This window comes from Melospiza georgiana, chromosome 33 (genome assembly GCF_028018845.1).
Source record: "Melospiza georgiana isolate bMelGeo1 chromosome 33, bMelGeo1.pri, whole genome shotgun sequence".
Taxonomy (NCBI): Eukaryota; Metazoa; Chordata; class Aves; order Passeriformes; family Passerellidae; genus Melospiza; species Melospiza georgiana.
This window is the reverse complement of record NC_080462.1, coordinates 247545-262373: the sequence shown is the minus strand read 5'-3', so window position 1 is coordinate 262373 and position 14829 is coordinate 247545. Positions and strand designations below refer to the sequence as shown.

Sequence of the window (14829 nt, the reverse complement as noted above, 5' to 3'; positions counted from 1 at the left end):
AGCCTGGCACAGCTGGAAGGCCAAATCCTCCCAATTCTCATTGCTCTGGTACAAGAGGCCTGCAGAGACATGGAATTAAATTCTCTCACCTGTCCCTGTATCACAAAATCAAGAAGCCTTGAGGGAATACAGAATCTCAACATAAAAATTTGGGGAAACCAAACTTCAGGGATTAGCCAAAGTAAAAACATTTTAAAAAATCTCTTTCCAATCAATCACATTATATCCTTGCTAGGAAGCAGAATGGCTCAGCTCAGGCAGACAAGAGCTACTGACCTGCATGGGCACTGAGAAGGAGCTGGGGTCCTCCAGCTGGAAGCCTGTGATGATGGTGACCATTCCTGTGGTGTCATCCTCCCCACTGCCCTGGGACACTGTCAGCTGCTTGCAGCTGTCCAGGATTTTATAGAGATTCCTGACAGAACAGAGAAACAGAGGGGAAGGTCAGCAGGGAAGGCCACATCTGCTCAGGACAATAAATGGAAAGCAGGGTTGCTCTCCTGTTGTCATTAAGGACTTTTCTGAGATCTTTCTGAGCACAGAGTGCTCTGTGTAACATGCACAGGTGGCTGCCCTTATCTCCAAGGAATTTCATCATTATTCACATAGAACAAGCTCTGCAATGGGTCCCAGTGCTAACACCTCTCCCCAAAGCCACCTGCCTGCTGTGAGCCCAGCTCAGACATCTTCAGATGCTGAAATCTTACCAGGCATCTAAATCTTGTCTCTTCAATTTATGCCTCTCAAAGCTCTTCCCGACATCTTTCTGGCAACGAATGTACCTAAGGAGAAAGCAGAGTCTCTGAGCTCATATGGAGACTGTCACACAGGCTGAAGTCAGCAGCTCCTCTGGGTGCTGCAGGGCTTCCCTCAACCCACATTTAACACCCAAAGGTCCATGCAAGGAATGCTCTGTGAATCCCTTCCATCACCTCCCTGCCTCAGCACCATTCCCACATGTCTCAAGCCCACCAGCCCTGATAAGGAGCCCAGAGATGCAGTTTGTCCTTCCAGCTGTGTTTCTGCAGAGCACCCAGGCACAATTCAGCTCTTCCAGCACTCAGTGCAGTGGCAAAGGTCACTGCTCCAGTTTATACAGCAACAGAGATGCAACCCCACCATTGCTCAGAAGCTTCTGCACTTCACAGCTGAGCAGCAGCTACCAGCACATCTGAAGAGCCAGCTGCTGCATCTGCTCCTTCCCGTTCCTGAACTCTGTCTTTTCCTTGGCCCACTCCTCATTCTGCTCCAAGAGATCCACTGCCTGCTCCCACCCATTCCACAAGCAAAGGAAAATCCCACCCTGTCCTGCTCTCACCTGTTTCCCTTTTTGAATTCTGCCTCCAGATACCGAATGCTGTCCCGAGCACCGGCGTTCTCCTTTTTCAGGAAGTCCAGGCCATCAATAACTAACAGGAACAAAAAACCAAAACCATCTTGGTTACAGTTCCACTTCTGCAAACCAATCCAGAGGTGTCAAGTACTCCCCATTCCACAGAATGTCCAATGCAGCTCCCACAGGAGAGGTGTGGAGGGAACAGGAGCTCTCTCCCCTCAGCTCTTCTGACACACTCTGTCAAAATCCCAAGCATGGGCCACACACAGAACAGGCCCCAAAAGCAACACATCAAAAGGGTGCTGCAACTGTTCCAAATGAAGTGAAGGAGGAGAGAAAGCCACCACCCAGGCCCCTGGGGCCTGCTCCCAGCACAGAAGGGTCAGGGGGGCAGCCACTGGCAGTTTCCTGCTGTGGAGTCCCCATACCTGTTCGAGGGATGATGATGATGAACCTCCCACTTGTGGCCAGCTGCTTGACAAGAGCGAGGTGCTGGCAGAGGGCCTGGGTGTCAGGAACCAGGTAAGGGGACATGGCTGACTGTGCCTTGGGCTGCTGGAGACTGCCCTCCAGCTGAGACACCTCCAGCTGAAAACACACATGCAAAGACACTCAATTCACATTGATGCTGAAACAAATCATCAAACAGGACAAGACTTGCCCTGCAAAGCCCCACCAGGCCCTTCCAACCTCCAATCATACAGAACAGAGGGCTGGATGCAGCACAGGGTCAGCAAGAGAAGAGGATCTCACTCTGCACTGCCCAGTGCAGCCCCACCTTGAGTACTGGGAACAGTTACACCTTGATGTAAGACGGGCATCAAAATATTAGAGAGTGTCCAGAGTGGGATAACCAGGATGGTGAAAGGCTGAGGTCACTCAGTTTGCTCAGCTTGGGGCAGAGAAGGCTGAGGGTGACCACTCCATCACAGCCTACACCTTCCTCAAGGGGCCAGCAAGCAGGAGGTGCTGACTTCCTCTCTCCAGTGACTAGCAATGAGGAAATGGTACATTTAATTTCTAGCTTCATTGCTGCATCAGGGCAAGTTCAGGCTGAACATTTAGGAACAAGCTCCCCAGGAAAGTGGCTGTCACACCAAGCCTGCCAAAGCTCAAGGAGTGCCTGAACTACACCCGTGGGCATTCAGTTTGAAGTATCATGTGAGGAGCAGGGACTTGGGACTCCTGATCCCTATGGGATCCCTTCCAACCTGAGATACTCTACAGTTCAATCTATGCAGAATGGAGTTACTACCTCTGTGTGGGACAGAAGCAGAGAGTTCCCCCTTCCCTTCTCAGGTTGTGACACTCCAGCCACTCCCCTGCTGGTTTCAGGCTGGAACTGGAGTCTCCTACCTGCAGTCGAAGCTGAGCCATGTCTCTCATGAGCCTGTTCCGTCGAGCTTCCTCTGCAGCCTAGTCACAAAACCAAACCTCCATATCAGTTAGCAGGAAACACACAGGTGACACTAATATACATCTCCAGAGTGAAAAGTGGAACTGCTTTAAGGAACAGAACTTTCATCTCCCCCCAGAGATCTGTGATTATAGTTACAACCTAACAGTAACCTACAGGAAGCAGAGAATACAGAGGATTCATTCACCTCTACCAACTCACCATGTGAAACTGAGCCTGGGCCTGGTGCAACAAGTTGTCCTGCTCAGACTGTGCTATGCTGATGAAGATGCCAAGCTCTGAGTTGAACTGCAGGATGCTGCCTTGCAAGTGGGTGATGAAGTGGCCGAAGCTCCGGATGCAGCAGATGCGCACGACAGACTGCAAGGAAGAACAGAAGTCAGCAGCCACCACAGGCAGGGTGAGCCTGAGGCAGTGCCCACCTGCAGCTCACACTTAGGAAAAAGGCAGGAACTGATATTAAATTCCCAGTTCTGATAGATGTTTGTGATCTCTGAGACTGCAGGAAAGGCTACAGCTGGCCAGAAGGTTCAGGCGTGCCAGTGTCACAGACATCTTTTATGAAAAATCCTTTCCTTAGGATTTTTTCTCCTGAGAAGCTGAGAGGCCTCAGGAACAAAATGTAAACAATGGTTATCTGCTGCTGTGGAATGCAACAGGTGGATTTGTGATTGGTCTCATGTGGTTGTTTCTAATTAATGGCCAATCACAGTCCAGCTATCTGGACTGTCTTGGTCAGTCACAGGATTTTGTTATCATTCTTTTTCTGTTCTTAGCCAGCCTTCTGATAAAATCCTTTCTTCTATTCTTTTAAATATAATATATATATAATAAAATAATAAATCAAGCCCTTCTGAAACATGGAGTCAGATCCTCATTTCTTCCCTCATTCTCAGACCCCTGTGAGCACGGTCACAGTGAGTTCCCCCATGGACTCACAGCCCTTCCAAAACTGCTACAAGGTGAATTGTAGCCATGATATTTTCTGAAAAATCCTTTCTTTTCCAGGTGCATCTGTGATTGGTCTCATGTGGTTGTTTCTAATTAATGGCCAATCACAGTCAGCTGGCTCAGACTTTGTTCGAGCCACAAACCTTTGTTATTCATTCCTTCTGTTTCTATTCTTACCCAGCCTTCTGATGAAATCCTTTCGTCTATTCTTTTAGTGTAGTTTTAATACAATATATATAATAAAATAATAAATCAAGCCTTCTGAAACATGAAGTCAGATCCTCATCTCTTCCCTCATCCTCAGACCCCTGTGAACAGGGTCACAGCGCCAGCAAGTCTGGGGCTTCCTCAACCCAAGAAAATCTTAGGAAACATCAGCAGCAGCCTGCCACACCTGCTCTACAAACCTCTGCTCAAGCTTTCAGTGCTAGGAAAAGGAACCACATAACACAACAATCCAGGTTGTGTCTGTTTTTTTTCCAGGATTTAGCCCAACTGACCTCCTCGAGTGCAGAGAAGATGGGCCGCTCCTGCTCGAAGTTGAACCTCTTGTGTGCATTTTTCAGAGGGGGGAGATTGCGCAGGGCCACGTCCTCAGGGAGCAGCAGGTTGGCCTTCAGGTCTGGCAGCTCAGCATCACTCAGCAGGTCCTTGACTTCATCACACAGGGCCAGCCCTGGACAGGAGGGACAGAAGGAGAGCAGAACTGGTGAGGGGGGCTAAGAGGGGAACTGCTTTAAGGCACATGATCTGTAATGGTTGGGGCAGAGGTGTTAATGAAACACGATCTGTGAGCATCTGCTTAAGGAGGAATCACCAGACCACCCACAATATAAAGAGTTATATCTCCCAAACAATCTGCCAGGGGACTCTGGGAAATCTCCTGTTTGGAGGGACAGCTTTCCCACCTATTGATGAGCAACCCTGTTTAAACTCTGCTTCTCATAAACCATTGGGAACTTCAGGCTCAGCCCTGAACAGGCACAGAGCACATCATGAGCAGCTGGAGCTCTGGAACTATTTTCCAAGATTACCATGGCAAAATCACAGCCTTACTCCTGCTACTGGCAGTGAATTTCACTCCTGCTGGCCACACATGGATTCTCACATGCTGGTGCCAGTGTTTCAGTATGCTGCCAGCCACATTCATGCATTAACACAGCATTTTTGTGTGTGATTTTTGGGGTTGTCCTGTCAGGGCCAGGAGTTGAATTCAATCCTAGAGTGAGGTGAGGGGTCTCTTCTAACTCAGGATGTTCTGTGATTATATGATTCTGAAGAGCATGGGACAGTATTTAACTGGAATGGTGGTTAAACAAATAAAAACAACACATGCATGTTTTATTTCCTATTGTGCTTATAAAAGCTGCTACTAGGAAATCTCCCTCCCTGGGCTCTCACACACCCTGGGAATAATCACTGATGACTAGGCTTGGTGAAACATGACATTGCCACTTCTTTCTCCAGTACCTGATTCCTGCAGGTCTGCAGCAGAAGGCAGAAGGTTCAGGAGCACAGACAGCCTGTTCCACAGGCTCTGAGAGCTCTGCAGGAACAGAACACAAGAGGCCATAGAAAATATCATGACAGATGTATACAACCCTCAGAATACTTTCTGAAGAGTAAACCTCACCATCCTTCTTAGATCCAGATTAGCTTAATTCAGCTGGTGGGGGACATAACATCACCCTCTGCCCAGGACTACAACCAGCCCAGGGAAGCTGCCATAACCTTGTAGAGAGCCCTGAGACCATCCCCACCTGAGCACACATAATGATGAGGTCTGTGTTTGTCCTCAGCCAGTCCAGGAACACCTTGACAGTAAGCAGCAGCCCTTCATTGGTCACAATCTCCAACTTCTCCTGAAGGGATCGCTCATTTCTGCAGGATTTGTTACTTGAAATGCTTTCTTCAGAGTCAGACACATCATCTGGAAAACAAAGGCAAGCACAAGATGGCAGCTGTTAAACCCTCTGGATGTCAAGTCAGAACAGCACTGGGCTGGTAATAATTGAGTTGAAATACCAGGTGCCTCCACACATCCTCAAAAAAACCAGTCCCTGTCCCCTGTGCTGTCACTGGAGTCTATCACCCCTGCATTTCCTTCTCCTTGGGATAAGAGGGTTAAAATCTCCCTGTGAGGGTCTGACCAATGCCTGAGCTCTGCAGCAGCCTCCACACTGACAGAGTGGGGCAGTGCCAGGGCCCAGAGCAGTTCCTGCAGGGAACAGAGCCCTGAGGCCAACATGCTCCCAGCCTGGAGCCAGGCAAGAGCAGGAAATGGCAGGGCTGTCCTGTGAGTCAGAGAATTTTAAATATTGAACATATTCTTCACTCTTCTAACTCTCCAGAGCTGAGGATCTCAAAGCCATTGCCAGTGGAATCACATGTGACACAAGTGACCTGAGGTCAAGGTGGGAATCACCCACACATTTTGCTACAGGTCCTCATTTCCAGTCTACCATTGCTTCACATCAGCACATCTGTGGGCATCCCATAAACCCTCAGAGTCACAAGAAAGGAAATTATTTATTCAGAACCCACCACTGACAGTGTTACACCATGAAAGAGCAGTTTGGACACAGCACACATGAGGAGAGCTCGAAGCTAAAAAGTTCACACTGAACTCATTCTATCTCTCATTTTCTACACCTGTAAAGGCATTGTGGCCACACAACAGCAAGAAAACCACTGAGGGAAAGGGTTAAACAGACCAAAGCCCATTTGTTTCTTCCCCCACCTCTTTCATGTGGCCATGGAGCAGTGCCAGGAGCCAGTCAACACTAACATGATCTAATACTGTGCCTTCAAATGCTGGCCCAGGCAAAGGCTGAATCTTGCCAGTGCTGCAGGCCAGCTGGATTTGGCAGCAGAATGTTTCCTTGCTCCAGGGAAGCTGGGAGGAATGAAAAACAAGACTGAACAGGCCCATGTAGTTTTATGTGAAACACAAACAATTCCCTGTAGTTTATCAGATCTCCCTTTCCAGCTGTTTTTGCCCAGAACATCACTCAGTTGTGTAAGCTGAGTGGAAATGGAGACATGGCAGCTCCACCTGCTGCACATCTCCCAGGGGTTCAGCATGCACAGTCAGTGAGGCACATCTGGGGGATCACAGAGACACCCTCAACACCCCTCACATGCACCTGGGTCACATCAAACTTCTACATCTGGGGGGTCACAGAGACACCCTCAACACCCCTCATGCACCTGGGTCACATCTTCCACACAAACTTCTACATCTGGGGGGTCACAGAGACACCCTCACACCCCTCACATGCACCTGGGTCACATCAAACTTCTACATCTGGGGGGCCACAGAGACACCCTCAACACCCCTCACATGCACCTGGGTCACATCTTCCACACAAAATTCTACATCTGGGGGGTCACAGAGACACCCTCACACCCCTCACATGCACCTGGGTCACATCTTCCACACAAAATTCTACATCTGGGGGGTCACAGAGACACCCTCACACCCCTCACATGCACCTGGGTCACATCATCCACACAAACTTCTACATCTTGGGGGTCACAGAGACACCCTCACACCCCTCACATGCACCTGGGTCACATCATCCACACAAACTTCTACATCTGGGGGGTCACAGAGACACCCTCACACCCCTCACATGCACCTGGGTCACATCATCCACACAAACTTCTACATCTTGGGGGTCACAGAGACACCCTCACACCCCTCACATGCACCTGGGTCACATCATCCACACAAACTTCTACATCTGGGGGGTCACAGAGACACCCTCACACCCCTCACATGCACCTGGGTCACATCTTCCACACAAACTTCTACATGAGCATTGGGCTGATCATCTGTCATCTCATGGACAACCTCCTGTCCCCCATCTGCCCTGTCACCAGAAGCAACACTAAGTGTGTGATTAGGTATTTCACCAAGGGAAAATGGAAGATGCAATTTTTAATACCTGCTGGAATCATCCTCTGGAGTCAAAATGGCTTCACTACAGCAAATCATACCTGAAAAATTCATTGGCTTTCTACAATGGGGTTACAGCAGTGGAGGATGAAGGAAGAGCAGCTCACCTCACCCACCTGGGTTTGTGCAGAGCATTTGACACTGTCCTGTACAACATCTGTGTCTCTTAACTGGACAGACATGGATTTGATGGATAGATCACTTAGTGAACAAAGACTTGGCTGGAAAGCCATGGGTAAAGAGCTGCAGCTCCATGTCCAAGGGGAGAGCAGTGACAAGGAGCATCCTCAGGGCATGTTTTAACATCTTTGCTGGTGTCACAAATTGAGATCAAGTGTATCCTCAGCCAGCTTGCTGACAACAGAGTTGTGTGGTGGGGTCACACATTGGAGGGAAGGGATGGCACCAGAGGAACCTGGACAGGGGGGAGAGCTGGGTTTGTGCCAAGCTCAGAAGGAACAGCAAGGGCAAGGAGAAATGTTGCACCTGCATTGGGGCACCCCAAAACACAAAGAGGCTGGGGGAGAATGGATGGAGAGCAGCCCTGGGAAGGATTTGGGGGGATGGGCTGACAAGAAGCTCAGCACATTGGGAGCCCAGAAATCCAACACTGACCTGGGCACATCCCCAACAGCGTGGGCAGCGTGTGAGGGGGGGATTCTGCCCCTCTGCTCTGCTGAGACCCTGCCCTGCAGAGCTGCCTCCAGCACAGGGAGGACAAGGAGCTGCTGCAGTGAGCCCAGGGGAGGCCACAGAGATGATCTGAGGGCTCTGGAGCTCCTCTGCTCTGGGCACAGGCTGGGAGAGCTGGGGGTGCTCAGCTTAGAGAAGTAAAGGCTCCAGGGAGACCTCAGAGCCCCTTCCAGGGCCTAAAGAGGCTCCAGGAGAGCTGGGGAGGGACTCTGACAAAGGACAAGGAGGAATGGCTTTAAACTGAAGGAAGGTAAATTCAGATGTGGTATTAGGAAGAAATTGCTCCCTGTGAGGGTGGTGAAGCTCTGGCACAGGTTGCCAAGAGAAGCTGTGGCTGCCCCATTCCTGAAGTGTTTAGGGCCAGGTTGGATGCAGTTTGGAGGAGCCTAGTGAAAGAGGGATGAAATGACATGGGCTTTCAAATTTCAAGTCCCTTCCAAACAAACTAGCCTGTGGGCCTGTGATTATCACAGCTGCTCAGTATTTAGTGTGCAGAACAATGGTAGTTCTGGTAACCCTGGCTGGCCACAGGTGTTTCCTTTGCTCAGTGCACATATTCCTGCATGCTGGGCAGTAGAAGTAAAGCTTCTGTGTCAGGAAAAGTCCAACCCAAGGCCTGCCCACTACCTGGCCAACCTGCTCCTCCAGACCCACCCAAAGGAGAGAGCTTGCACCATGGGAAATGGTGAATTTAGCAAACACACTGCTATAGTTTGCAGTTTTCTACACATAATTGCAATAACAAGGCCCTTACCTTGCTCTGCCAAGCTGGGCTTCTCCAGATCTCCATTGACACATGGCTTGCTCTCCATGCCATCCTTCAAGGCAGGTGCTTCACTGCTGGGTTTCAGGAGGATGTTGCTGAAGGTGGGAGCCAAGCGAAAGCAGCGTTTGGTCTGGAACAGCTGGGTGGACATGGCCTGCAGATTACTGGCTATGCTTGCATCATTAGTGCTCAGGGAAGCTGGCCCATTGACTGCTGGATCCACAGCTTCACTTTTAGAGATGCTTGGGCTCTTGGAGTCCCCCAGGCCACTGCTATCCACACAGTTTTTTAAGGCCTCTTTGGGCCCACTTTTGCCTTGGCTGCTTCCTTCCTCACCCGGTTCATCCTCCATGTCCTCCAAGTCAGACCGAGACTCTTGGCTGTTCATGTCGGAGTCTGTCTCCACATCAAAAGCAGCTTCTGCTTCCTCATCACTCTTCTCTGAGCCACTCTCTGAGCCATCACTGCCCTTGATGGAGCTCTGGCTGGAGTCAGAGTCAAAGCCCTCACTCAGGTCACTCTCATCCACCTTCTGGGCGTGCCGGCGGCGGCGCAGGCAGGACAGACGAGAATATTTCTTGCTTTTCTTGCAGTCGTTCTTCCTCTGCTCCTCACTGGGCTGATGATTGACCAGCTCAGCTTCAGCTTCCTTCTCAATTGAGTTCACAGGCTCCCGTGGCTCCTGCTCATCTGCATTTACAGGGAGAATAAAAAGTGAAGTCACAGTGTGTCCCATAGGCTGCTGCTGGCCAGCCCTGGGTCCAGGGCTGCAAACATCAGCCAGCACCTCCATGAGTGTCTTCCACTGCAGAATAAGCAACCCCAGAAGAAAGACTCACTTTCTAAAAGCACCTGGGAAGTCAGAATTCCTACTGCCCAAGCGCTGGCAGTACTATATAGAATATATATAATACTCTATATATATAGTACTATATACAATATATATAATACTCTATATGTATATAGTACTATATATAATATATATAATGCTCTCTCTATATAGTACTATATAGAATATATATAATGCTCTATATATATAGTACTATACATAATATATATAATACTCTCTATAGAGAGTACTATATAGAATATATATAATACTCTGTATGTATATAGTACTATATATAATATATATAATGCTCTATATATATAGTACTATACAAAATATATATTATACTCTCTATATATAGTACTATATACAATATATATAATACTCTGTATATCGTACTATATATAATATATATAATACTCTATATATAGGGAGTATTATATATTACTATTTTATTATTACTATATTACTATTATATTATTATATAATACTCTATATATAGTACTATATATAATATATAACACTATATATATAGTACTATATATAATATATATAATACTCTATATATAGTACTATATATAATATATATAACACTATATATATAGTACTATATATAATATATATAACACTCTATATAATAGTACTATATACAATATATATAATTCTCTATATAGTACTATATATAATATATATAACACTCTATATATATAATACTATATATAATATATATATAATACTATCTATATATAGTACTATATATAATATATATAATATTCTGCTACCAGGCAGCCTCAGTGCTCAAGGCTGCTAAACCAGAATAGAACACAGCTGAATTCTAACTTTCTCCTCCCTAACTTTCTACTGTCAAAGAGCTGAGTGACCCACTGAGCAGGGCAGGGACATGTGCTCTGTAACTACACTGACCTGACCAATCCCTTTCCTGACCAACATGCATGGAGCTTTTCCAGCAGACCTGAATCACTGTGACAGCTTCAAAACATGCAGAGGAGGGGTCATTCCTTGCTGCTTTTACCAGAAACTCCCTCACCCTGCATTCAGTGAGGTATTGCCAATGGACTGTTGGCAGGGGAAAGGTTTAGCAGTTTTAGTCACTGCTCAATAAAACCCCCTTGCCTGAGCAGAACTGAGGTATGCTGAGAGGGCCTGTCTCCTTCAGCCCCACTCTGCCCCTTCTGCCTCCCTCAGCCCAGGTGTTTTACCCAAGATTGTCTCCTCAGCGGAGCAGGAAAGCAGCCAGTAAACAACAGCACAGACAGAGAATAAAACCTCAGATTGGGATAAACAGATGATGAACGAGCTGCCAAGAGATACAGAAAGCAATCTCCTTATAAAGAAAGTAACATGTCCATCCTGAGGTGATTCAGATACTCAGAAAGAGCATCCAAGTGGAGACAACTCAGCATATCAAACCCCTTTGGGGACTCCACACCAGAAATAAAAGTTCAGTGCACCTCTGCACTACAGAACCCATGCCCAGGGGAGAAAGGGGAAAGACAGCCCTGTAGGCAGGCAGCCTGGGAGACCCAGGTGCTGCCATCTCTGCTCTCTTACCTGTGCCATCACTCTGAAAGGCTGGGACAGGATTTTCCCCTTCCTCTAGCTCAGCCTGGAGGCGAATATTGACGTGATTGATCAGGTGAGAGAAGAGAGCCAGCGTGAAGGCAATGGCTGCACTGTACTGCTTGGAACCTGCAAGCACACAGCACAGTGTGGGATGGAGGAGGTGAGCACTAACCAGTTCAGACAGCATCCCCAGGCTGTGCTGCTGGATGCTCACCAGGAAATTCCCAAACAAAGCACTGCTCACCTGCCCTCTTGAGGCTGTGAACGCTCATAAGGCAGATGATGACCATGCGAAAGATCAGGAGGTCAGGAAGGAAGGAGTAGCCACTCTCATACTCTTCTTCATCTTCACTAGTTGAGCTCAGGTTAGGAGGAGAGGGCAGGTAGAACAAGCACAGGTTGAAATCCTCCAGCACAGACTGGCAGAGAGATGTCAGCTCAGAATCCAAAGAGCTTAAAAAGAGTAAAAAATAAATAAGAATTAGTAACTTAAGACTCTGCTCCTGGCATGTCTGCCCAGAAACTGAACCAAAACTGCCAGTTAGGCTGTCCTTCAGCACTAGGCAGGATGAAGCACCAGGGAAGTAAATTACATTAATCAGATTATGTTTTCCTCCTTAAAGCTGCTTAACTAAAGACAAACAATACCTAGAGAGGGTCACCAAAAACCAGATTAGTTTTCCCCTGGGAGCTCAGCAGTGGCCATTAAGATACACAAAGCACTTAAATGCTAAAGGGAGCAAAAGTTCTAGATGCAGTGCTCAATGAAAAGTATTACACTGCCACACACACAGGACTCAGTTTTTCCTCCTCCCATGTCTCTCCTGTAGCCCAGAATATTCCAAAATCCTCCTTCAAAGGAAGTATCCATGAGATCAATCCAATGGGCTGTGGGAGCCTCCCAGTTACAAAACAGACCTGCTTGTGAAATTTCCAGCAAAGCCTTCTCAGGGGAAAGTGTGCTTGGGAAATTAAAGTAATTCCCAAATTTCTTATGTTCTAAATACATGTTGAGTGGATATTAGAGGACTCTTGTAGTTCCACCTCAGTGTAAGGCAGTATTGGAAAGCCAATCCCATACTGGGCTGCATGAACAAAGGCAGAGCCAACAGGCTGAGGATGTGTTCTCCTCTCCATCCAGCACTCACAAGGTGGCATCTGGAGCACTGTACCCAGTTTTTGGGTCCACAGGACAAAAAAAAAAACACCAAACAAAACCACACTGACAAGCTGGATTTAGTCCAGCAGAGGAACAGAGAACATGATGTAAGAGAAGAGGCAAAGAGAGTTGAGTTTGTTCAGCCTGAAAGACAGAAAGCATGGGGGGGAGTGTCTTCTGTTTCCAAATGCCACACAGGTGATCACAGAGGATTGAACAAGGCTCTCCTTAGTGGTGCACAACAAAAAGAAGAGAAATTATGGGTACACTACAGAAAAGAAAAATGAGATTAGATGCAAGGAAAAACAAAATCTGTGCTGAAGGTGGTCAAACACTGGGAAGGGGACCAGAAAAGTGTGGGATTTTTGTACTTGGATCCAGTCAAAACTCAGTGTGATGAGACTCTGAGCAAGTTCATCCAACTTCACATCTGCATCTACTTTGACAGTGAACACTACTTTGGGAAGTACCAGACCCCCAAAAGGTCCCTTCCAACCTAAACCATTCCACAATGAATTTAACTGCAGCTTGTATTTAAGCCCTTTAAAACACCTGTTCTGTTTCATGCAGTAAGAGGTTTACTTAAAATCACCTGAAAACCTCCCAGCAGAGACAGAGAAAATCCAATTAAAAAATCCAAAAGCCCAAAATCACACAGCTATACAAAGCTTCCCATTTATTCCAACACAACCAGGTTTTGGTGTTTCTTTGAACAAGGTGTTTGAGTTACAGACTTCCAAGTGCAGTGAACAGCCTCACATAAGTGTGGACAGCAACTCTGCTGTCCCATCAGCCTGAACACAGGGCTTGCCAGGAAAAAGCATCTGCTGACTGCATGGGGTAAGCAAACACCAAAGGCACAGCACAGAGACAGCTGCAAGGCCCAGGAGCTCAGCATGCACTCAGGCTGGCTTGGTTTAGATTTAGACAAGTCACCAAGGATTTAACCCTTTGGTATTTCAGGCTCCCCTGGAAACACAATCTTCATGCTCCATGCATGGATAGGGCAAAATCTCAGGCTTTTTGGCAGAAAGCCTCTGCACAGGCACTGTTATCCTACAGGAAACCATCCCTTCCAATTCTGAGTGCCTGCTCCTGTCAGTTATCAATAGAAGACACAATTTACCATAACCTTACCTGCTCTTTGGCTGCAAAAGACTCTGCAGATACATGAAGCTCACCAGCAACCTCTTAATGTCTTTTCCTCTAAAAAGATGGAGGAGAAAACACTGTAAATCAGGTGCCCTATCACAGACAGGGCTGGGATGACAGAACTCTATTAACAGGTAAATCAGGTCTCAACTGAAAAGTCCATTCTGATGAAATTGAAGAGAAAGAAGACAGTTTATACACTGCCAACTTTCACCACTATGCCCCAACCCTCATGAACAGTCTCCAACTCCAGGGAAGAGTGAGAAAAATCCCTAAATGCAAACTCTACACCTGGCCAGCATTTAGCTTTTCTCTTGAAACTATGACTCAAGACAGCAAGACTGGGATCTAGAGTGGGACTTTCAAAATTTGGGAACAATCACCGTGCTGAAATGGCCCATCTACCAACTCCACTCCCTACAAAGACATTACTCTCAGCCTGCACCTCTCCTTTTCCTTCCCTTCTTACCTTTTCTTGCTTGGAGACAACTTCCTGGTCTCACATTTCTTCAGCTGATGGTACATCTTGGCTGCTTTGTCATACAGCCGCTTCAGGTTCCCATAGGCACCTTCAAAGGACACTTCAGACTGGATGCTAAAGCACCAAAACAGGACACAGCCAAAGTTATTTCTCCACAAGGCTGCTCACACTTTAGGCCTTTAACTCACCAATAAGTTATTCAGGCATTGAGGGATGAGCACAGGTAGCCAGTGCTGCTTTCTGGACATGTTGGGCACCTAAATTCCCTCCATTGGCTGCAAACTGCACTTGAGCTGCCTCACAGCCTCCACCTGCCCTGCTTGCACATATTCTCAAATTAGTGCCTTCAAGCCAGGAATTCTACCCTGCTCCTACCATAGGGTGCCTCCCTCAGCACTTCCAGCCTGGAGAAAGCCCTCCAGGTGCAGCCCTGTACATGTGATTAGTAACCAGCACAGTGGTTTGGTTTGGTTTGGTTTGGTTTGGTTTGGTTTGGTTTG

General features: G+C 47.3%; 1 protein-coding gene across 2 annotated transcripts in view; it reads right to left on the bottom strand.

Moving 5' to 3' along the window:
- SMG5 (SMG5 nonsense mediated mRNA decay factor) overlaps nt 1–14829 on the bottom strand; it is a 32780-nt gene that overhangs the window by 4133 nt on the left and 13818 nt on the right. For both annotated transcript variants that reach the window (XM_058042692.1, XM_058042693.1), the window contains exons 8-21: nt 14318–14443; nt 13834–13902; nt 11782–11990; nt 11526–11663; nt 9113–9814; nt 5465–5634; nt 5175–5250; nt 4205–4380; nt 2955–3113; nt 2693–2752; nt 1765–1924; nt 1319–1409; nt 708–782; nt 277–415 (exon numbers count right to left, since the gene is read on the bottom strand). In XM_058042692.1, the coding sequence (XP_057898675.1) occupies nt 277–415; nt 708–782; nt 1319–1409; nt 1765–1924; nt 2693–2752; nt 2955–3113; nt 4205–4380; nt 5175–5250; nt 5465–5634; nt 9113–9814; nt 11526–11663; nt 11782–11990; nt 13834–13902; nt 14318–14443 (2350 nt within the window). The remainder of the gene's footprint in view (nt 1–276; nt 416–707; nt 783–1318; nt 1410–1764; nt 1925–2692; nt 2753–2954; nt 3114–4204; nt 4381–5174; nt 5251–5464; nt 5635–9112; nt 9815–11525; nt 11664–11781; nt 11991–13833; nt 13903–14317; nt 14444–14829) is intronic.